The sequence below is a fragment of the Rhinopithecus bieti genome, unplaced genomic scaffold (genome assembly GCF_001698545.2).
Source record: "Rhinopithecus bieti isolate Rb0 unplaced genomic scaffold, ASM169854v2 scaffold_39883, whole genome shotgun sequence".
Taxonomy (NCBI): domain Eukaryota; kingdom Metazoa; phylum Chordata; class Mammalia; order Primates; family Cercopithecidae; genus Rhinopithecus; species Rhinopithecus bieti.
In genome coordinates this window covers 1,101,673-1,126,853 of record NW_016816948.1, presented here as the reverse complement: position 1 = coordinate 1,126,853, position 25,181 = coordinate 1,101,673, and the positions used below count along the sequence as shown (strand labels likewise).

The window sequence follows — 25,181 nt, the reverse complement described above, 5'->3', positions numbered from 1 at the left end:
AATTGAGAAAATAAAAGATGGAAAGTTAGTATTTCAGTTAATAGTTAAATATGTAAATTTATAATTTAGCTACAAAAACTAATTTGGAACAACAACATATATGTACTTTGAGGGGTAAGAAAGTTAAGGGGTAAGCACACAAAAACAGGTTTATTTCTTTTAAATGAAGGCCAGAATGTTTCTTAATTAAAAAAAAAAAAACGATTAAATGTGAAACTAGAGTTAATCTTTGAATTGGTTGTGGTGGTATTTCCTTGAACAAATGTTTTAAGAAGCAAACACAGTCTAGCAAGACACAGTGATAAGAGTTGTCACTGCTCAGTCTTTTATTTCAAGGTTACTTAGCTACGGTCTTGGGATGACCTTGGAAATAGGAAAGAATGTCAACCATTTATTTGCTGTTGAGCAAAGGAGAAAGGAGAAAAGCTTAATAATTAAATACCAAATTTTGGGTGAAAAATCATTTCCATTATGTATTAGTCTGCTTTCATGCTGAGGATAAAGACATACCCCAGACTAGGTAATTTATAAAGAAAAAGAGGTTTAATGGACTCACAGTTCCATGTGGCTGGGGAGGCCTCACAATCATGGTGGAGGACAAAAGGCACATCTTACATGGCAGCAGGCAAGACAGAATGAGAGCCAAACGAACAGGGGAAACCTCATAAAATCATCAGATCTCGTGAGACTTACTCACTACGATGAGAACAGTATGGGGGAAATGGTCATTATGATTCAACTATCTCCCGTTGGGTCTCTTCCACAACACGTGAAAATTATGGGAGCTACAATTCAAGATGAGATTTAGGTGGGGACACAGTCAAACCATACCACATTACTAAGAAAAAGAACATAACACCTGCTAAATGTAACTGTAGGAATATAAATCTAGTAATGGGGTACTCTAGGAATAAAACAAAATTTAGAAATGGAGAGAAATAACTTTTAAGATGAACACATAAACAAGGGAAATTTGCAAGAATAGATTTAGCAAGTTAGAACTATTTTGTTAGAAACAATAAAGGTTACCTATATCTAAATAATAGCATGGAAAAAAGTGAGAATAATCAACAGTAAATATTAGGACATTCTTTTTGACTTACAAATGTCTTTTCTAAAGTTCTTCTCTATCACCTTACAACTATTAGAGTTATTCCTGCTGATAAAAGGAGTGTAATCTTACCTAGCAATCTTGGAGCAGTTTAAAATACTATTTAAAAATGAAACAAAATATAAAATTTAAAAAAAAAACAGGAATTTCATTTAAAATGGGAGATCATTACACGCAATGCATACCTAATAATATAAAACATAAAATGATATAATAAAGAACAAAATTATTTTGGGTGTAGAATTTTTTTTTCTTGAATAATTTATCAATGTTAGTCTGGCAACAAAAGGGATACCGGGGTAACCCAGAATGCTTGTTGGGGTTTCTTTCGTTTCTTTCGTATTTACTTTGATGATGTATTCCAGATCCTAATTTGGGTTAACTACAGCTTAAAAGGGTTGGTATCCCAAGGAGAGGTAGGTAAGGAACAACCTTTTAATCTTTCAATAGTATTAGAAGGTCAACAAGGCTGGGGTGAGGCGTGGGTTACACGAAAACAATGAATAATGTCACCAGGCCACTCCCTGCCATTCTTCTTGTCCGGAAAAGAAGACGTATTACTTTTTTTTTTTTTTTTTTTTAATAAGCAGGCTAGCCTGTCCTCTGGATCCTACCAGCATTATCCCTTTAGGAATGCAGAAACTAAACATCTGCATCTAGCACATGGTCCAGCACACACAGTGGGTGCTGAATCAATATTTTTTGACAGAATATTATGTTTGACAGAATGAAATTTTTTTTATCATGTCTGACATATGGCAGCCCAACTAAAATGACATCTCCAATCATAATCATGGACAAAGTGATCTCCTTAACTTGGAAGACCTTTTGCCCAGAGCAATTCAAAAGTTTTGTCAAGCCACATGGTTATGTTAAAAAGTCCCAGATCAGTACTGCGATCAAGAATAAGGGCAGCCAAAGACAGCCCCAGGACAGCAGTCCACTGTGGGTCTGTAGAAACCACACAGAAGGATGTGGAATGGTACTGAGTGAGCCTGTGGGTTGTCAGTGACCTTGTATGCCCCCAAACAACAATGTCAGTATGTATTTACAGTCCTCTTTAATTAAAGATTATTTCACTACTTAAAAATGGAAACAAAAGGTATCTCTAGAGTGTATTTCTAGGGCCCACAGGAGTGCTAAAGTGAAAAAAAAAAGTGATAACTCTGAAAGAAACCTGGGTCATTTTACAACTGCCCCCTGGCACAAGGGTCACAATGGTAATATTCACTGTGGAGACACTAATGGAGATAAGCACTTCATTCATCCATCCCATTTATTATACCATATAAAGTGCTGTGCGGCCCAACAGAAAGACCACTTCCTGCATAGGCCTGAGTGATACAGGTTGATTTCTCCTTCTTGTCTTCCTCTTAATCCCAAGGATACACTTTCCTGAAGGAAGTAAATTTTCTTTTCTTTTCTTTTTTGAGACAGAGTTTCACTTTTGTCGCCCAGGCTGGAGTACAATAGCATGATCTCGGCTCACTGCTACCTCTGCCTCTCAGGTTCAAGTGATTTTCCTGCCTCTGCCTCCCAAGTAGCTGGTATTACAGGCATGCGCCAGCACGCCCAGCTAATTTTGCATTTTTAGTAGAGACAGGGTTTCACTATGTTGGTCAGGCTGGTCTCAAACTCCTGACCTCAGGTGATCCGCCTGCCTCAGCCTCCCAAAGTGCTGGGATTGCAGGCATGAGCCACTATGCCCAGCCTTGAAGGAAGTAAATTTTCAAAAGAAATTTGAGCAAATAAGTAGGTTGGGAAGTACTCACTGACAAATAGTTCCAGGAACAAAGAAAAGCATAAGGGGAGCAATGAGAAACTTATCCACATAAAATGAAAGTAGCACAAAGGAGAGATAGGTGAGAAATCTAAGACAGGAAGGCAAATGAAAGGTTTTAGATATTTTGCTGTATCTTTTTCTATTCCTTACTAATAATCTTGTTTAGCTAGCTTAGCTCTGGAGATCAAGTAGGCAGGTATAGACTAATGTAGGTCAAATTTCTAAATAATTATTTCCACAAACAGAAAAGCCACACTTGGAAGAGGAGAAGGGCTAATTCCTCTTCAGAGGGAGAGAGAAAGAAGATTCTGTATGATAAGAACTGCCAATTAGTGAGTGTCAACTATGCCACCAGTCACTACACGAGTGTTTTATACTGATTTTCGCTAACGTATGTGGCATGTATCATCATGTGGATTAACAGATGGCAAAACTAGGAAGTTAAGTAACTTGCTTTAGGTTACAAAGAAAAGAAGTGGCAAAGCTGGAATTTTAACCGAACTCTGTAACACCTAAGTTTGAGTTTTTTTCCACAACACTGCCAATGACATACATTTGTGCAGTGATACAGGAATGACAATATTATATTTCTCTTCAGGGAGCAATTTCCCCAGACTGTATTTTCTATTTAGCTGTGTCTGAATTATTGATTTGTTTATAATTGCTACCCTTTACCATAAAGATATATGTTCAATTTGGGGAGTAAGAAGCCTATCAGCATGATCGTTTTCTTTATGACAACTGTATCATATATCAATTAAAATAAACATAACTCCGTAACAGCCTGGGCAGGTGTTACTAAGTACTATAATACTACATTTAACACCTGTGAGAATCTTGACAAAAATTACAAATTATATGCCAGGTGAGAAGCTGTTTCTGAATCAATGAAGCCTGTAAAAAAAATCAAAAATCTTAGTATACCATACCAAAATAATGTACATATCCACCACCACAGAAAGAGGAGGCCAAAAACAGACTCACCAGTTTGAATAAGAGTAAAGCAATAGGAAGTAGAACCATGGGGTAGTCTCTTAAAGGATGAATTGCCCACCTATCAGATGTACATCAAACTTTACAATTTCTAAGTAGCTTCAATAATCAAAAAGTTCTATAGAATATGTTTCTACTTGTCCAGTCAAAGAAGGAAAAGGGCATCTGTTTTCCTTCTTAGAATTTAATAGGGTAGGGGAACACAGTCTCTCCAGCAGAGCAGTTACCTTCAATAACATGCTGTTTCTCTGGTTACAATGAATAAGCTTTTTGCTGCCTCTCTGACAAAAATTACCCATATAGCATTGGCATTGTAGTGGGTGAAAAGATGAGATGAGCTGAGCTTTCAGTAATTTGTTTAATTTTATAATCAAATAGCAATTGTAGTACAATCTCATAACCTATCAACCTTTCCCTCTCTTCCTCAATTGTGCCGCAACATTTCGGAGAACAGAATCAACAGATGCAAAGACTTTCACCATGAACCTTTTGAATACTTGAAATTCTAGTGAAGAAGGAAGGTAAGATGGGGCAGAGAGCTTGAGAGCTGGAGGGACTGAGGTGCAAGAAAAATCATAATCAATTTCTTATCACCATGGAGAGGAAAGTCCACAAAATTTTCACTTCTGATTCTGCTCAAACGGACAAGATCAGTTGTCAACTTTGCCTGACATTATCTTCATTTAGGCAAGTTTTACAAAATGACTGGTTGGGCCCCACTTCATAGAAATTCTAATTTGAATAGTTTTAGGTGAGGCTTACATGTCAATGTTTTAGAAACTCTTCAGATAGTCTAATGTGCAGACAAGGTTGAGAAACACTGAAATAAAATAATTCAGAGACACAAATAAATGCAAACCATATTAGTAAGGTTTTAACATAAACCTCTTCCAAGACTTAGGAAAGGAAAGGTGGCAGAAAAATTCTAAGTGAATCTTGTTTTTATCCCACTCCTGTAGAAAAACAACACTTACTAGCAGTGTACACTGTGCTACTCACAAGGTTAGGTACCAGATACATACAGAAGCATGAAGTCAGACATTAATTCCTCATTTTACATCTGAGGAAACGGAGTGTCCTATATGTGAAGGAACTTCCCTAAGGTCAAAGAACAAAGACAGAACTTGATCCCAGATCTGTCGCAACTCCAGAGCTTTTTACCTTCTCAATATCTTCTGGAACATTCCTTTTTGTACTTGATAACTTAATAGTAGATACTGGGCACTGCCTTTGTTAGGACACAAAGTATCTCTACGCCTTCAGAATAAAGTGTGCCTTTAGCAACATTTTACACTGCAGAACCTCAGAGGAGTTCATTATAAGGGATTTAATCCATAACTCCTGGCTATTAGCTACCTGACAATTGGCAGTGAAAAAGGGGGAAATACACAAAAAGACTGGAAGAGCAGGTTGTGACAAGTTTCAAATGAATGAATGAAAGTATTAGTTGATTAACAAATCTACATGGGTATATATACAACATACATATATAATACACACACACACACTTTCTCTCTCGCTCAATATGCCCTGTGTTGGTCAGGGAGAACTCTTCAGGGCCTAGACAATGCTAGACATAAGAAGTTTTAGAGAGTTAACCATGTCTAAGTAGCAATCTAATTGCCAATCCAGAAAACAAACAATGTAAGTAAAGAAAAATATATCAAAACATTACTTTTACAAGGCAAAATTAGGAAAAAAACTCACAACCCAGAAACATTATGAATAAGACATATTCTCTAAAATAAACTGAAATTAGGTGTGTTTTAAATTAAAACATTAGAGTATTTTTTAAATTATAAGTTCAGTAGAGTTTTTCAAAAAGATGAATTTAGTAGCTAATAAAAGACAACTCTCCCATCCATGGCAGATGGTCAGTGTGACATCCTAGGACTGGAGTCATTTATTATTACATGTCAGAGCTAACAATACAAACTTAATGGATTATTAACTTCCCTTGAGATAGAAAGCATATTCTCAAATTTAAATGAAGAAATCAAAAAGTCAGAAAAAATAAAAGAAAACCATTTCATTCTCTTATAAAGTCTAATGTATTTTCGGTTAAAACTCTGTAATTAGATTAAATATACAAATGGTTAAGAAAAAATTTATAAAATTAAACAAAAAAAGGAAGGGCTAGGTTATTTTTATTACTCCAACAATATGACTTCATATCTTTCATAATTGTAGAAAAAACTTGCTTTTGCCGCTTTAAAAGAATATTGAAAATTAAGATAATTTAAAATGTTGCATATAAATGTATGCCCTTTACTTCCTATATCCACAAATGGACATTTCCAATGTTTTTCAGAATTTAAAGCATTAAGAAGTTTGGTATTTAGAATGTCAGCAGATATGCTTTTGACATGATATTACATTAAGCAAATAAGCTCAATGTAATAATTTTCTTAGTTATATTTATTATGCCCATTTTATTGTTAAACTTATTTACTGTTAAACTTATTTTCATTGTATACCTCTTTTAGCCATACTTTTTAATTTTGTGCATGTGTGTGTATGCAAATGTACATGTGTGCATGTGTGTGTGATTGCATGTGGCAATGAAGTAATATGCATATTCATTTTACTCTGGTTCTCAGCTCATAACTTTTTTATTTTTAATTTTTGGTACGGTCAGAATGAGCATAAATGACAATAAACAGTCTCTAAGATATAGTTCTTGATTTCTTTTAAAAAATCTTTCAATGATTTTGTAACTTTTTATTCTTAGAAAGGATTAGGACAATGGTTCATTACCTACCATAATCTGTGATTTTACAGGACACCAAATACAGCTCTTTCAGGTTTTGTCCTTCCTTTGCAATGACCTCCACACACCTGAAACATACAAAAAGTGGTGAGTTATACTAATGCGTTTCAAGTTAAATTGGCAAGGGTTTGAATATAACAGGAAGAGATCAGCATTTGGTGAATGCCACAGCTTCTTTCAAGGTTTTGCAGGAAAGGTATTATATTCTCTGCTTTAAAGTCAAGTGCTGTCATACCTAACTGACTTTATTTAAATACATTTATGACTAGTGCATCTTTTAAAACCAAAGAGCTTAGAAAGAAATATTCTCATAAGGGTAATGTTACATTTGGTAATAAAACACTAGTAAACATATGCTGCTTAATGAATATATACTATTTATATAATTAAATAATAAAATAATTATAATAGAACTGTAGAATATAGATAGATCAATATTATAGGTAGATGGTTATACACTCATGGTTAATGAGCTCATGGTTAATATGCTCAATTATTAATGATGGAATTAGGTAACACTGAAATAATATTTTTTGCAAAATTTTATTCAATTTGATATCAAATATGTTCTGAAAAGCTATAATTTTACAGATTAAAGATGAAAGAAAATATTTACACATAACTTTAAAATATCTTATTCTTAATATTGTAAATAAGTTGTTGTAAAGGTTTAGGCCATTTTAACAATATAGATACAGATACGTAAGACTGTCTTTTCTGGTTTCATTTAAGTTAAAAAAATTTTTTTAATGGTGCACTCTGATCTAATAGGCCTAGTGGAAGTTGCATTACAGAATTGAATGAACTTTAAAAGTAATGATTAACAATATTATCCATTTTGTGGCTCAGTTTCCTATAATATCAGAAAAATTTGTGCAGTCATACAGACACACAGGCAAATGCACCCTTCGATGCAGTCCCTCCTTTAATCTTTATAAATAACAGTTAAGTAAAAGGGTAAAAGCAAAAAGAGTCATTAACCTTTTCTAGGAAGTAAGGATCAAGTAATTTGATACCTGTGCGCATAATCTATCAAAAAATTACTCAGTATCCATCTCTGTCTTTCCTATATTTTATTTGCTCTCTGGCTTATTTGTAGGAATCTTCATAAAATGTCAGGAAATTTTATACAATTTTACTTCACATAATTCATTATTGAAGGTTAAATTAGTTATAGAGAAGACATNGATAAATTTTCCATGTCTAAAACAAGAAACTTAAAACAGCAAGACAATGCAATTATGATTGACACAGGTTGTGAGGAAAATTTTAAAGCTAATTCCATGTCATTTGGTTTTTACATAATATTTTAAAAAATCATTATAAAAAGAATAAAACAGAAATGAAACATTACCAACAATAACAACCTTTTATATGGTAAAACTATTTTTACATGCTAAGAGTACACAAAAAGGCCCTAGATGACTGTAATATCCTAAATCATTAAAAAACAATCTGACAACTTTCAGTCAAATCAAATATACATATCTCACTGTCCTCTTCCATTACCTACCAGAAAAACAAACAGGTCCAATATTTCGCATGGCCACCAAAAATCATTAATTATAGTTTGTTCTCATGCTCTATTTGAATAGTTCAAAATGCCTGATTTATATTTGATTATGCTCTAAACAAGTGCAATATCCTATTTATCTTCCTTGTACTTGATTTTACATCAGATATGCACATAAGACATACAGATGACTAAAAATAGCAAATGACACAATTGACTTCACTGTACAAGCCAAGTCAAATGTTAGTACATAGGCAACAAGAACCAACACTTATATAAAATAAGATGATCAATCACTGGATAAAGACTTCCTAAAAACTGATAAAAGGTCATGAGCATCAGGTTTCCCCGCTATTGAACACAGAAAAGTTCAAGAGGTGTAAACAATTATGAATACCTATTATAAAATCATTTAGCACACTCAGGAGGCAATACAGTGGCCAAGAGATAACACATGATTTAGAGTAAGCAGTGTCTTTCAGATAAAAAAGGGAGAAATATAAGAGAAAAGCAATTTGCTTTCTATAAAGAATCACCTAGGATTTTTGCTGTTCTTGAAAGTTCAGGTAAACAGGGTTTTCCAAATACTTTTAATTACCCTGATCACAGCCAGTGTGCTAAAAGTCATGTACAACATAAAATTAATTTCTGAAATAAAAATTCATGGTGATAAAACCATACCCTTGGAAAACCTGTAGCAAAATATTAATTTTATATCTGTTATGGATTTTACATTTGAAAAGAGAAACCCCAAATTTTGTGATTTTGGACAGAAACGTCATATATATTGAGACACAAAATTGAGTGGTTGCAGTAGGTAGATAAAGTAGTTGTTGTTTTAAGAATTGAAAATGGAAGTGGTTTGTATTATCCCATTACTACAAATTGGTGGAAATGGAACACCACCTCATGTTCCTGGCTAGTGTCTGAAGTCTCATAATCCATCTATGTCATGTTTCCCGGGTAGCATGTGGTGATAGCAGTTCACGACGAGAGATTGTGGATGCTGACTATCCTTTTCTCCTGAAACTTTCAGAGTCCATTCTATAACATGTTTACAAGTAGTACATAACACAAGTCTGTGAACATATTTACTTTAAATAATTCCACTGTTTTACAAAGAATCTTGGCTCTAGTCATAACCTTTAGTGTATTAAAATCAGAGCAATTTCTAGTTCGCTGTATAGTATGTATGCAAAAAACAAAGTCATAAATCTTAGTATGGACTACAGGTATAGCAAGTTAAGAGGTATTTATAAACTGATACCAATAAAAGAGAGAAATGTGGGCAAAGCAATAATCTTGAAGTGAGAAGGAGAGTGACAGAACCAAAGACCACATGTAAAATGTTTACTTCTTCATCACCTTTCTTACTCACAGATTACATAGAGGAATATTCATTAATCATAGTGATGAATTAGTTTGGTCCATAGGAGCAAGCCATGAGTCTCTAAACTCACAATACAGAATTCAAATTTTTCCTATTCTTCCCCAACCCCTTGTCCCCATCATTCCTATACGCAAAGCTCAGAATATCACATGGCCATTCTCTATGAATCAGTAGGTTCAAAGATTTCCCACTTCATGTATGAAAACATAAGGAGTTACAAAATTTAGGAAAAGAACTGTGTCCTTACAGAAAGTAAGGATGTATAAGATAATTAAGAAAAATTTGTAACATGGGAAAATGGCATAGTGGATAAATGCTGAAGAATATCAAATACTTTTAAAGTAGCTCATGAATGTCAAGCACAATTAAGATTACTAAACCCTAAGGAGAGATCTGTCTTAACAAGAGAGAATAAAGGAATCAAAAGACATGCTAGTCTCCCCTTCAGGGAATCACAGAACAATCACGTACATTTTTTGGAGCCCTACATCATCATTCTCTACAAGATAAGTCCATATGAAAAAGTTCTCCAAAAAAAAGTCTTAGGTTCATTTAAATATACTTTAATTTATTCTGAATTGCCTACCCTCAGTTTATTTTCCTGCTTTTATGTTTTGGCAGGGGTCTGAAGAGAATTTTTTTTTTTTTTTTTAAAACAAAAATTGCTACCATTGTAAATTCTTGAGTAACAGCTGTTGAATACATATATATAAACTCTTTTGGAATACAGAAAAGGGCCAGAAAACCTGCTCCAAAGTATCCTAAGCATCCAGAGTTATTTTTGATAATAATGTAACTTTATGCTCACTTGCTTTTGATAATGTTCTAAAATGCACCTGAAACATCTGATGAAATATGAAAAGCAACAGAAAGGTTACTTTGGTAAGCTAGACAGGATTTTTTTTCAAAGATGAGAAGGCATTACTTATTTTCAGTGGAGGGAAAATCTGTCTGCTTAGCAATAGATTCCTAATCATATGATTTATGTGAAGGGTAAAGGTTAATGAATTAAGCTGTGTAAGCTTCAAAACTATCAAAGGAATTCAAAAGAGCCTTGAATTATGGAAAACAATGGCCCATTCTACATACATACCAAATTTTTATGTTTTTTTGTCTCCTGCTCAAAAGCTAGAACATGGCATTAGTGACAATTGAAAAGAACTAATGAGGAAATATGACTACATCGCTTGCAATAGGAGTGTCCTAGGAGACCTTGTTACTGTTTGTGATGTGCTTTAAACCCAAAAGAAGCTAATTGGAGCTGCCAGACACTGGTTTGCAAATCTCACTTTAAAGGACAGCCTCAATCACCTCAGAGGTGTGAAAAGAAATGTCCCTATTAGAGATGCATTAGTATGTGGCTTGGTGAATTTCTAAATAAACTTTAGGATGTTTTTTCCTAAGTCACTTTTATATTTGAATAATAGATATATCTTTAAGTGAAACACAAATGCAACAAGACAAAAACAACCCCACAGATCTAAAACAAAGAACTATGAAGAGGGCCAGAAAGTAATTGGCAAATAAGTGCATCTGGGAGCTAGGTATATTTAGGTTGAATAAACATGTGGATCAAAACTCAGAACTTCTGAAACAAATCATAAAAGTGATCTATTTGGGGTTTCAGAAACAGAATCTCATTTTCATCATTTCTTGAAAGTAAGCAAGCCAAGAATCCAACCTATGTTACATAGATTGTAAGTGGGTAGGGGCTTAAGTAGCTACAACACACACACATACACATACACACCCAACACATGAAAGGAGTAAAAAGTGTTTACGAGATCTAAAGAGAGTAACAAGAGAGCAAACAGTCCAATTCCACGCTGCAGAAGCTCATCCTGACTAATTCATACATGGGTCATTTAAATGATAGCAGAGGTCACCAAAACACAATTGGGTATCTTACAGAAAGAATAATGATATCTGATTGATTTTTCTAAAGCTCTAAATGAAGTTTTACTGAAGAATAATCCAATCCCAGTGCAGTAAATGAATGGGTATAATTTATAGGTTTACTCTGTCTTCAGAAAATGCACAATATAAAAGATTTCTATGCACAAAAGAGATAAATTTACAAGTAAACTTTTACAAGATGAGTCAATTCGAGAATCTATTAATACACTCGATCTTAGTCAAAAGGCCAAGAAGCAATCAAGAATCTACTAATAGTATGTTTCCCCTTAATACATTTGAATACAATTTCATTTATGAGTCTTATATTTATATACTTTTTCTAAGTAATAGGACACCTTAACCTTGCAGAAATGGCATGAAATAGTTTTTTTTTAATCTTCAAGTTAAACAGCTGTACATAAATGACAAATACAAGATTATTTCTGGAACATGGCAGATGGTATCAAGGTGATACGTTAAATCCACTTTGTATTCTGCAGTATACTTTTTTTGTAAACGCTCTTGTATTCAATCCTATTGACAACACAATACCAAATATACACCTAAGTCAATTTTTCATGTAAACTTCTAAAGATGTGCTCATAGAAAAGATGTTTACTACAAGAAAAATTCTTTTTTAAAGGTTGACTTGCAATTAAAATGTGAGAGCATTTGCTCAAAGCACATTCTTAATATACTACAGGGGCAAAGACTAGGAGTGACATGCAAAATGTCACCAGCTCCACCAGTTAACAACAATTATCTTGGGACACTCATTAAGTTCTCACTACCAAATGTTATTCTCTAGAAAGCCAATATCTGATTAGTGTGGCTGAGATTAATTTAAGCTCTTGCTGCTTAAACAATAGCAAGCCGATGCCCATTTTGTCACACTGAGAGGTAATGGAAGACTACAAAATTAGAATAGTAGTGTTTTGTTATTTATGTTTTAATGAGGCACACCACAAGAGGTGGCCTACAAACTGAAATGTTACTGAAACTTCAGTTCTATGGGTTTGCATCTTTGCCAACAGAGGGTGTTACACCTTTAAGGAAAATGAGGCAGAGCAGATGTCATTTGCTGATTCTTTCTGGACCACTCTCTCCTTGAGTGTCTATGACATTAAATAGGTTTTCTCATTGGAGAACAGGATTTAGCACTGAAAAAGTAATATACCAACAAAATAATATTTTTCATATATTTAGGAATGGCCATCACAAACCTGCTGTTATGAAAATACGTTTTCTTCATTTATATAGTAAAATATGTTTAAATTTAATTTGAGTGTTTCTTAGAATACTTTAAACATGTATTTTAGATAAAATAATGCCTGCAATATTTTAAAATGCACATTTTCTTTAAGATACTAAGAAACAAGATGATTAAAGGTTTTTCAGAGGGGCGGGTACACAAATTGAACTAACAAACTTGCAAGAAACTTGGCTCTAGGTTTAATATTTCAGATTTATTTAACCAAGAGTCTTGTTTTTTAATTTTAGCCATTGTTCCATCCTTTACCATAACTAACTAAACCTTATGTAACAGGTTAACATTTTCTAAGTATTCCTCAGAATATGCAAGAAGCAGAAAAAACATGCTAAGTTTTATTAATTCATTTAATTAAAAAATGTTTCATTGAGTGTAAACTATGTTTTAGAAATACTAAAAGATATAATCAAAAGCCACATTATTATAAAATGAGGAACATAATACTTATAACCTTGATGGATCAAATACTGTTTATTGTTTGTGGCTGTAGTTGATATTGATGTTCATACCCAGGAGCAGCAAAGTCCTATTACTATCTCTATAACTACTAAAATCAACTGAAGGTAAGCATTTCCTTTAGTCCTATAAAGAAAATATTTCAGGACTAAAGGAAACAATAGAAAAAAAAGGAAGAAAAAAATTAAAGGCAAGCTTTCCTAATTCACCAGTTTATTCATTCTTCAGTAGAAACACATGTCGTTAGTTACTTTGAATAGGTAAATGCTAAGACACCTCCTTCATCTTTTAAGGTGTTTCAGTTTCCATCAATTTATAATCTGTAACTCTAAGGGAATCCAGATACTGTACAATTTTGATATAGCTAAGACTGGTGCTATCTTTATGGTGTTCTGGCATATTTTAATACAGATAGCAGAGAGAAGATTTTGTCACCCTACATGTAACAAAGATTTACCATGTGGAAACAAAAGCTCAGGACCCTAGAAAAGCAGAAATACTAAACATTTAAAACTACAATCTAGGTTAATGAACTGTAATTCTTTAGAGACCACACTTGTCCTGAAATAAAAGTCAGGCAAAATTCTGCAAGCTCCAAACTGATGCCCACCACAAAAACATTAATAGTGAAACTAGAAATATTATAAAGAGATTTGACAGGCCTCCAAATAGCTAAAAAGGATACTGTGAAACTTAGGTGAAATATTAAACATATAATTGATTATAATCTCTCTGCCCAGCCTGTTCCCTTTATCTTAACTGCTGCAAGTATTGATATGAAAGTTTCAATTCAACAGACCATGTATTTTAAGCTCACTTTTAATTTAAAATGGCTAAGACTAAATTATTTTAGTGGAATATAAAAGCACTCAGAAGATGAGATTTCAGGCATCATTCATGAAAGAGTTAAGCACTTCCTCACCAGAAGACAGTCACAACTCTGCTTTGTAGTGACTAATTGCCTCTTTAACCCCTGTGCTCTGGGAGTTGGCCTGTGCTTCAATACTAGTTTTGTGATATAGCCAAAGACTGATGTTCAACATAGACCTCCCATGACCTGTGTAGCCAAGGAGGCAGCTCAGACAAGATGCTGACAAAAGGTTTCCTTCTCATTTGGGAAGGCACAGAATCTTTTTTTGGATAAGCCAAATTCTCAGAAGACTATAAAACACAGGAGGTAAAGATAATTTATAAAAGTTAAAAGAATGGTTTCTCACTTGAGCTAAGAATGATTCTAAGCATCCCAATGTATCACTCGAAATTTTGTTCAAAAATGGTTTTAGTAATATGAAAAAAAAGTTTAGTTCTCTTAAATGCAATGAAGAGGGTCCCTAATTTGATGTCTTTGAAAGCTTATAATTAGATAGCTATAATCAAATACAGAGGAAAGCAGGTCAACATCTTCATTCCAAATGTTTCCCGTATGCTTTAAACATTTGTAACCAGGAAGCCTGCACACTGTCATTAATTTTTAAGCCTGGCAACTTCCGGTCTGATCAAAAACTAACAAAAAAATTTACAGGAGATTTTATGTAGAGATTATATAAAACTAATTAATCCTGCAATTGGGATGGCAGAACAGGATAGTCATGCTTTCTTGTTGTTTTCTAAAAGGGAAGGGATGAGGAAGGAGTTGTAGATTAGGGAGCAGGAAAAGTATAGGCAGTGGGAACAACTAACCCACATACTCATTCAGAAATAAGATAGGAGAAGAATCACATAAGCTTGAGGAAGGCAGGGACCTACATAAATTTGACATTATTGATGCTTAGCCAGATTGTACTCTGAATCCTTTGAGTCTCAAGGATCATCATATAAAACCTGCTTCCAAAGCTCTGGGACTGCCATTGCTTTACTCTCATTTTTCCCATATAATTTGCACATTAATGTTCACTTCAGAGGCAAATCATCTTTGCTGTAACATTTATAAGAAAGAGGCAGCAGGTCATGTTAAGTTGTTTTGGTGGACTGTGTTTACGCAGAGAGATAACTTTTACTTAAAAAATAATTGTTTTATTTATAGAAATATGTGGACTATATTTAAAAAAGAATGTGACAATAAAGGGCATCAACCAATAATTCTCTACAAAAAATATGTAGTTTATTTTTTTAATCCAAAAAAAAGGATGATAGTTGATTTCAATTTTTTTTTTTAACCTGAAGGACAGAGAAACAAAGTCTTCCACATTTCCTTTTAATGTTCAAGTAAATGCTATAGGATTAGATTTCAAGATTCCAGAAGAGGCTATTGAATCTTACTTAGTTTCTCTGGCTATCAGGCCATTTCAGTGGTTCCTAACATTAAGAAGTCCATTTGTCTGTAAAATAAATATACTTCTAGAGGTTTCTTTCTAAACTGTTTATCTAATAATGCAAAGACTTGGTTGTAAATAAGTTATAACCAAAGGACTATGTAGTATATATGTACATGTATGTACATACATTTATGAAGAGAACTCTTAACAAATATATTTTTTCCTTATCCATATTGTCACTAAATCAGCAAATACACAGTTGTTGTGTATACACTAAAAAAAATAATTTAGCAGCCTAACCTCTGAAATACCATAATCACAAAAATCCAGGTTGCTTTGCATGGACTAGTCACCAGTCTATTCCCTCTGAAGAGAAACACATCTCTTTGTTCATAGGGAGAGTGGTGGAAAGCTAATGAAACCAGTGTGTAAGACTGATAGAGACCACAGGGAGGAAGTTACCCATGTTCTCCTTGAAGAAAGTTGCAAAAGCAAGACAGTATGTAAACACAGAGAAAGGAGAAGGCACATTTCACTATTTGTTTCAGACAGTGGATACCTCTGTGGGAACATCATGTCTGATAGACAGCAGAAACAACCAACATTCCCAATCCAGTACTCAGATTTACATTATTTTAAAGGATAAACCAAAATGAACAGTGCATCTCTCTGGCATATTTTGAAATGATCTACCATTAATTAATACAGTTACTGTTCTGTCTGCATAATCAACAAACCATTTAGCAAAATAGAGTAACAGTATTAAAATTTCTGCTCTACACAAAAAGCACTCCCTTTAAGTACCCAACTAAATAAAGGAATAATATTCTGGCATTCTGCGAAAGAAAGATTGAGAGTTCGGGAGAAATAGTTTATTATTTTCAAAAGTCATTAGTGGAATAAGGAAGGAGAGCAATGGCAGGTGTTTGAAAGAGATGGCAGGTAGATGTGCCTGGAGTCAGTTGGCCAGTTTTGTGTTTCTATAGGCCATGAGGGTATCATGAATTCTGTCCTGGTAATGATAGAATTTTATACAAAAAAAATAAAGTTAGAGCATAAATTCATTTTTTGGAGATCTTTTATTGAAAGGTAAGCACAGACAGGGTCATTAGATTCACAATACTATTAGGCCATTTGGCAACATTTGGGGAATGTGAAAAGTAAGAGCAATTCAACGACACATCACACTCTGAAAAAGGTGACAAATTATAAAAGGTAACAGCATAAGTAAGTTAGTGAATGTGGATACATACTCAAGGAAGCATTAGTTGAGTTAGTGATTTAAGTTTGTGGAGAGAACATTGTAATGGGGAAAAAGAAGAGAAATAATACATTAATATATTGCACAATTACCAAGGAGCCCAAATTTATTTTAGCTGTTTACTTATATTTAGCTGTATTCCATTAGAAATTCATATAAAACTATAAAAGAAATATTTGAGAAAGGCAAGGAGGGTAAAAAATAGGTAGAAAAATATTAAAGTCTGGGATATATCCATCCTGAAGGCATTCATATAATTCAGGCCTGGAAAGCCTCCAACAAGTGGGATAAAATTTCAAGCGTTCAAAGAACCAAAGAAAGAGGGAAGAATGGTAATTTATGCATAATATCATAGGACTTTAAAAAATCAGATGTTCAAAAGAAGCTACAGAAAGGCTAGATATGCTTGAGGCATTTCTGGTGGAAGGCTGAAGTTTTAAGAAAGTTTAAAATATTTTGTATCCATTGAGAAAATTTCCTCCCACTTCTTAATAGCATTGTAAACTTAATCCATGAGAAATTGGTCTCTCAAAAAAAAAAGTTTAAAAAATCAAAATGTATTATTGTACATGGTTAGTAACATAATACAGTAATAAAACAGAGATGATATTTCACTATACCTGTATTTTACTAAATTTTAACACTTCAGGTAGAAAATCAATTGGTTATAGATGATGGAAATGCATCTGCAATGCTGACTGCCAAAATTCTGTGTGTGTGTGTGTTTAGGACATGGTACTGAAGTTGGGAACTAAATTCAACTTCTCTAAGTCTCTTCTATAAAATGGAAATTATAATATTTACCTCCAAGGATTTTGTGAAGGTTACATTTCGTAACATTTGCAAAGACACTTTTAGTCGTTTAACAAACATTTGCTAACATCTACTTTGTCATTAATTATTTGGATACAAAGACAGATAAAACAAATCTCTTCCCAAAGGGAATTCGCAATCTTGTCAACTTTAAATATCCTCCACATAAATAAGGCAGGGTTATTTAGAACAAAATAGTATTTCCTAAAGTACATTTCTCAGAAAACTAGCACTCTGTGGTGCTTTAATATTTGACATATGCAAGAAACAGTAAGTTTATGTTAAATCAATCCATTTTTTTAATTTAGTAAAAATACAAATGCAAAGTACATAGAGCAGCACCTAGCATATAGTAAGCAATTAAATGTTATTTATCATTATTTAAGCCCTAGCATGGAACCTAGCTCACTTAAAAACTACCTGTAGTAGGCTGAACGGTGGCTCCCAAAGACATCGGGTCCTAATTCACAGAGCCAATAAATGTTACCTTCCATGGAAAAAGTGTCTGCAGGTATGATTTTGAGATGGGGAGATTTTATCTTGGATTATCTGGGTGGGCTGTAAATGCAATCACTAGTATACTTACAAGAGAGAGGCAAATGAAGATTTGATACTGACAGAATAGAGAAGGCAATATTACTACAGAAACAGAGATGAGGGTGATGTGGCCACAAGCCAAGGAATTCCTGTAGCTATCAGAAGCTGGAAAGACAAGGAATGGATTCTTCCATAAAACCTCCAGACAGAGGATGACACCCTGATATTGGCCCAGAGAAACTAGTTTTGGACTTCTGTCCGCCACAATTGTGGGAGAATACATATTAATTGTTTTTAAACTACAAGGTTGAGGTAATTTTTTTTACAGTCACAGGAAACTAATACAGTGTTTAAGAATGATATTAAATTAATCACTGGATTACACATGTAACACCAAGGAATTTGATTTATAAATGTAACATGCTAATGGCAATTAAGATGATGTGATTGGATGGAACAAATTTTAAGTTGTGACAAAGACAAAAAAAGAAAACCTATACTTAAAGAATGCTACCATATCTTCAGTCTAATTAGAATAAATTCCAAAAGGTATGTATTTGAAATTTGAAACTTTTTTAGAATAAAGACCCATTTTCCTCTGATATTATGGAAAATTTCAAGCAAAAATGTTGACAGAATTGTGCAGTTAAAAAACCATTATCCATCACTTAGATTCTATTAACATTTTGCTACATCTGCTTTATCTCAGATGTATCCATCTATCTCTTTATTCATCCCTGTATTCATCCATCAATTTATCTTATTTTTTATGCATTTCAAAGTGCAGACATTGATACATTTCACTCTTAAACACTTTAGCATACACATCATAAACTACAGATGAATGTTTGTTAATGGTTATTTTTTAAGTACATTTTACTCACTGTCAAATTTGTGATTTGGGCACAAATCTTAAAAGCAATTGGTTTTGACAAATGCTTATACATGTCTACCTTGAACCCCTAACAAGATCTAGAGTATTCCTAATACCTCCCGGTGCCTTCACATCCAAAGCTCATTCCCACTCACAAATGCAACTACTGTTGTAGATGTTTTTGTTACTTTGTTTCATTTTACAATAGCCTAGTTTTATCCATTTTCTTTTGTGAGTAAAAACCTAAAAGTGAAATTGCAGAGTCACAGAGTATTAGTAGTACCCACGTAGTAGGTGTGCAGTTAGTTTTATAAGAAACTGCCAAATCTTCTTCCAAAGTTGTTATATCATTTTACACTCCTACCAACACTTATGAAACTTTTAGTTGCTCCACACCCTCAACAACATAGATGTTATCAGGCTTTCAAATGTTTTTTTTTTTTTTTTTTTTTTTTTTTTGAGACGGAGTCTTGCTCTGTCGCCCGGGCTGGAGTGCAGTGGCCAGACCTCAGCTCACTGCAAGCTCCGTCTCCTGGGTTTACGCCATTCTCCTGCCTCAGCCTCCGAAGTAGCTGGGACTACAGGCGCCCGCCACCTCGCCCGGCTAGTTTTTTGTATTTTAGTAGAGACAGGGGTTTCACCATGTTAGCCAGGATGGTCTCGATCTCCTGACCTCGTGATCCACCCGTCTGGGCCTCCCAAAGTGCTGGGATTACAGGCTTGAGCCACCGCGCCCGGCCCAGGCTTTCAAATTTTAGACATTCTGGTGAGTTCATAAAGACCAGTTCAACATTAAAAAATTTAAAGATCCTGTAATAACAATTCTACTTTTTAAATATTTTCATTAAGGAAATACACAATGACAAAAGTAACTAGAAATCGGGTAATATTTTAAAGTCATTCATATACTTCCAGAATTTTGAAAAAGTGTACAGGACATAAAAACACACATATGTCATATAATTTATGCATTTTACAGGCAATACTTGTTGTAAACCCTATGCAATAGCTTTCTGGTCCCAGATAACATTTCACATGCTAGTTCTTTGGGATATTTTCATGGTTAATTCTACATGTTTCACCACCTTTATTCCAAGCAACCTACATATCTAACAATGACCAGATAACTTCAGGACAGAAACCTTAAGTCATTGCATGTAGCCCTCAATATTATATTACATGCAGTTCTCCACTTTATCTCTCATGAGTTGAATTGGAAGTTGGGAACCAATTTTAAAATCAGCCCCAAACTCTCATGCTCTGTTAGCATCGGGCTTTTCATTTAAGGTTTCTACTCTAACTGAATATTTGATGGAAGACCTTACATAATGTTGTAACTTAAAAGGTACACTGCTTATCCTATCACCAAAAGAATTCTTAAAATTGTGTTGCCAGAAACTGGATTAGGACTCTGGCATTAGCCAGCAAATAGTAAAGCTAGATACCATGTACCTCCCAGCAGTTTTCTTCAAATCACTGAAAATAAAAAAGGAATTTCTTTTCTTTTACTATTTCTAATTAATACTTAAGTAAATTGCTCAATTTTAAGAAACATGCAGTTATTGATTTTCATAGCTACGTATACTGAATATGAAATAAAATTCTTCACTGAAACATGCTAAAACCTTAGAATGAAGCATACAAGATGCTTTGTAACTACTAGAGAGACAAACTGGCATTTTTTCATAAGATTATAACGTTTTAGACAAATGGAAACCGCACCTGAGAAAATAACTGTAAAGTTAAAAACTGTATCAAAGCTTTTTAAAAGTCATTGTACACTGTTACACTATTCAATTATGCCATATAACTTTCAGAACATTCAACCTAATTCTTTTTAAAGTAAACTTACTATCAACCTCAAGGTTTTCATTTATTGACATGAAGGGTAATTTATCTTCTTTCATTGTTCTTTACAACGTTTGACATTTCTAAGCAATGAAAGACCATTCATAGGAACCCTTCCCCTAATAAACATTATATAATTTTTTTCTACTAATGATCTAATACAGAAAGCCATGGAAAGTGACTCCAAATTACTCAATTGTTTTCAAATTCAAAGTAATTGATCTCTCAGTGTGTAGTTATGTACCTTTATAGTTACATATCTTTATAAATAGTTATGTTTATGCCTTTCCTCTAAGAACAATGATTAGAATCACTATCTACAAATAATTTGCAAAGGAGAATAAATGCATACCTATTGCAAAAATTAATACAGGACCCAAATCTGAGTTAAAAAATCTCTCATAATAGCTAGCATAACAAATGCGAAACATTAATTACAAAGAGACATTCAGAACTATGTGGGAGAGGAAGAATTTTTTTGTTTGTTTTTTTCTTTTTTGAGACGGAGTTTCACTCTTGTCGCCCAGACTGGAGTGCAATGGGGCGATCTTGGCTCACTGCAACTTCTGCCTCCCGGGTTCAAGCGATTCTCCTGCCTCAGCCTCCTGAGTAGCTGGGCTTACAAGCATGCGCCACCACGCCCGGCTGTTGCATTTTTAGTAGAGATGGAGTTTCTCCATGTTGGTCAGGCTGGTCTCGAACTCTTGACCTCAGGTGATCTGCCTGCCTCAGCCTCCCAAAGTGCTAGGATTACAGGCGTGAGCCACCGGCGCCCGGCAAGGAGAGGAAGAATTTTTACATGGCCAGCCAGCTTTTTATTCACACAAATGCAGTACCACCATATTTACCTTTGAGCCTTGCTTCCAATGCTCATGCCCAGCCACCTCAAGTTTAGAGTTCAGCCAAACACCTAAAGCACTCTTCCCTTGAAATCTGAGATATTACTGCCTGATCCAAGCCAGATAAAGGTGTGGAGAGGCCATGAAGACCTGGGAAAAAAAATATGGCTCCTTTTCCTTCTGTAGTTTTGTGAAAAATAACAATGAAAATACTAAATTGTAAAATTAATGAAAGGAAAACCAAAGTCTAAATTTTTCAGATTGTTTATGCACTCTTGTCATACTGATACACTAAGGCTGTGTCTGGTATGCCTAACAATAATCCAGGAGAAAGAATGAGTTTGTAGAAACTGACTGCTGACCGTACTGGCACCAGTCTACTTTCCTGTTTTATGGATTGAGGTGACTGTGCCAGTTTTTTGTTGCTGTTCAAATGTTGGCCCCCATCTATTATTTTCAATGTAACTTGAAACTCTGGATATTGACTTCTGGTTCATATATTCTTCATAACTATAACTATGTCTGTGGATCTACTGGACATATTTACTACAAAGATGGTTTCTCAAAACAATAAACCTTTCATACACTTAGATTCCATGAGAGTCACGAGGAAGCATCTCAGGCATATTTTGCGTGGCTGAGTTAGGGTGTTAAATAAACATCTGAATATGGATACCTTTAGATCAGATGTGCACTCTCCAGCTGGCACAGTCCTGAGCATTCCCTAATGTTACATTTGATGTACTTTCTTCATTTACATTCTGTATCTGGCCCTTACAGAAATTTAAGTTTGCAACCCCTACGAATACCATATACATTGTCTCCACATGAATCTGAAACCCATAATTCAGACCGAAGCACTTGTCTTTTCTCAGAGCCACCATTGCTCCTAACCCCTAGTTTCCCTTCGTTCTGTTGTGACCACTGTATGAAGTATGTCATCATTGCTGACCCAACTTCCTCCAGTTCTGGCCTGACCTGTCCAGCAACCATTCATCACATACCCACTGGCAGCAGGGCTCATGCTTATCTTGGATGAGATACTCAAAACAGGTTTGTTGAATGAATGAGGGAAGTATTGGTGCATAGTAATAAGGCAAGTCATGCTGTTATATACTTAGCATTTGAGTAATTTTTGTTATTCAGAATACCACTTTTGTTAAGAATATTTCAACAAAGTAGTGCATTATTTTAGGCATGAAGACTGGTTTACTTATAGTGAGGAAGAAAACACCTAGGCAAAATTTATCTAATAAAAGGGATAAAAGCATGTAGTAACAAAACAAAGGGACTTAAAAGGAGAAAAAGTTGCATATGTAGATCCCTAGGATTTAAAATATAAATAATAAGGTAAGAATATGTAATGAAACATAAAGTAGCTTCTCCTGAATTTCTCTCAGTAAACATATCTCCTATACTAGATAAAACAAAACGATCGAGAAGACACCATGATATTTATTTTATAGTAAGCAAAAGAGCAACAAAAGTTATAATAATTTTTGACAATATTATGTGTATTGAAAATTATAAAATGCCATTAATTTCAAGAAACTCACTTTACACTTCTTGATACTGGAAAAGAAACATTTACCTAAGGGAGGCAAATTTACTTTCCATGAAAATTTCCACTGTAAGACAAGGAAAATATCACAATTTGTCAATGTGAGAGTAAACACCATAGTAAGACACTATGGGTTTTACCAGCTATTATTTTCAACGAAGGTAGATGAGGTAAACAATATAGTTTAAAAGTACATTTTATTAAACATATATACTCTTTAACATTTATTTACTTACAGAATTAAGACAACATGTTTACTTGAAGTACCTGGAACACACCTAACTCTTTTTAGTTTAATTCAGAAGTGGCAGTAGCTTTAACAGGCAGAATGACAGGGTGCTCTGGCCATAGACTCAGCAGTCTGAGTTCCCAGGACCAAATCCAGACTTGAAGACCTCAGCAAGCTAGTGTCTCATGTTCCTTATTTTACAGTGGGGCAATATGATCTACCTCAAAGGGTTTTTGTAAGAACTAAAATAAATGCTATATGTAAAGAGTTTAGAAGAGTGCCTTGGATACATTGGTGCATGTCTTAGTTATTATTACTTGAATTAAATTTTCCCTTATCTCTAGACATTATGTGCCTCCTGATTTCATAAAACAAGACATATCCCCACACTGTCTATGCAGTATCTTGCCCCAAAATAAAAAACCGGAATTGAAGCAAGCCTCTACTTTACCTATCAATTCACAAGAAATGTAAGGGAAGCAGGCAAGCAGCAAAACATGGAATGGCACCATAAGAAGACGATTAGCTAAATACAGAATGAGATAAATTTTGCAGGACAAATGATTCATGTTCTTCAACAAATAAATGACATGCAAAAGAAGGTAAGGGATGTTAGTTATTTAAAAAACCTAAGAGATGTATCAACCAAATGAAACACTTGACCTAACTTGGATCCTAATTTGAATAAATAAGCTGAAAAGGGCATTTTTGAGACAGAAAAAATTTAACATAGGTTCCATATTACATAATATTAAGAAATTATTATTACATTGGTTAGTTGTAATAATAGTACTGTATATGTATATTTTTTAAAAAAACTCATCTGATAGAGATAACTGAAGCATTTATACATGACAATTTTTCTGAGATTTATGCTAAAATACTCAAAAAACCCCCCAAAGTTTAGGGGATCAGAAGATGAAATATCAATGGCAAAATGTTAGCAACTGTGTTTGGGTGATGGGTACACAAAGTTTCATTATATGATTCTATATTTATGTGTTTGAAACTTTCCACAATGAATGTGAAATTTCACAAATTCATTATCTTGTGGATTTAACATTTGTTTGCCCTTAAATTTGTTTATATGCCTATCATATTTGTTACTTTACTTGAGCAATTTAATTAAATGTTATATTATAATGAATAAATAAATATGAACATAAAAGAGAGATAATTATTTCTATAAAACTACATTGAATGCATATATGTGATAAAGGCAATTCACAAAACTATGCTTTTGAATTAGGTGTGAGATAATTGTAAAATTTAGAGAATGTGGAAGTTGATAAAATTTAAAAGGTTTCTACACTTAAATTGCTTCACAAGTATCTTAGTGATAACCTCACCGTGATATACTGAAAACTGGAAATCCTTGATGATGCACTCAGGGTGTGGTTTATATTAGAAAGAAAACATGGAATTCCCAACAGTACACTTAGATGCAGATAAAATGTCTCAGGTCTAAGTAGAAGACTAGTGAATAAATGGACATTTAAATAATTTTTAAAGATACAAATGTTTAAAAATATTTTATTTTACAATCTTCCTCTTGCTTTACCTCTTTAAATGAACAAATACTAATTTCCACCAGGGCAGAAAAGAGGGCCTTCTACTGCATTACAGGTTTTTGTTCTTTATTTATTTATTTATTGTTTTATTATTATACTTTAAGTTCTAGGGTACATGTGCATAACGTGCAGGTTTGTTACATATGTATACTTGTGCCATGTTGGTGTGCTGCACCCATCAACTCGTCAGCACCCATCAATTCATCATTTA

General features: G+C 34.0%; 1 protein-coding gene across 1 annotated transcript in view; it reads right to left on the bottom strand.

Moving 5' to 3' along the window:
* FBXL17 (F-box and leucine rich repeat protein 17) overlaps positions 1 to 25,181 on the bottom strand; it is a 562,873-nt gene that overhangs the window by 159,354 nt on the left and 378,338 nt on the right. Inside the window, 1 exon segment of the mRNA XM_017855637.1 lies at positions 6,649 to 6,725. Coding sequence (XP_017711126.1) covers positions 6,649 to 6,725 — 77 coding nt within the window.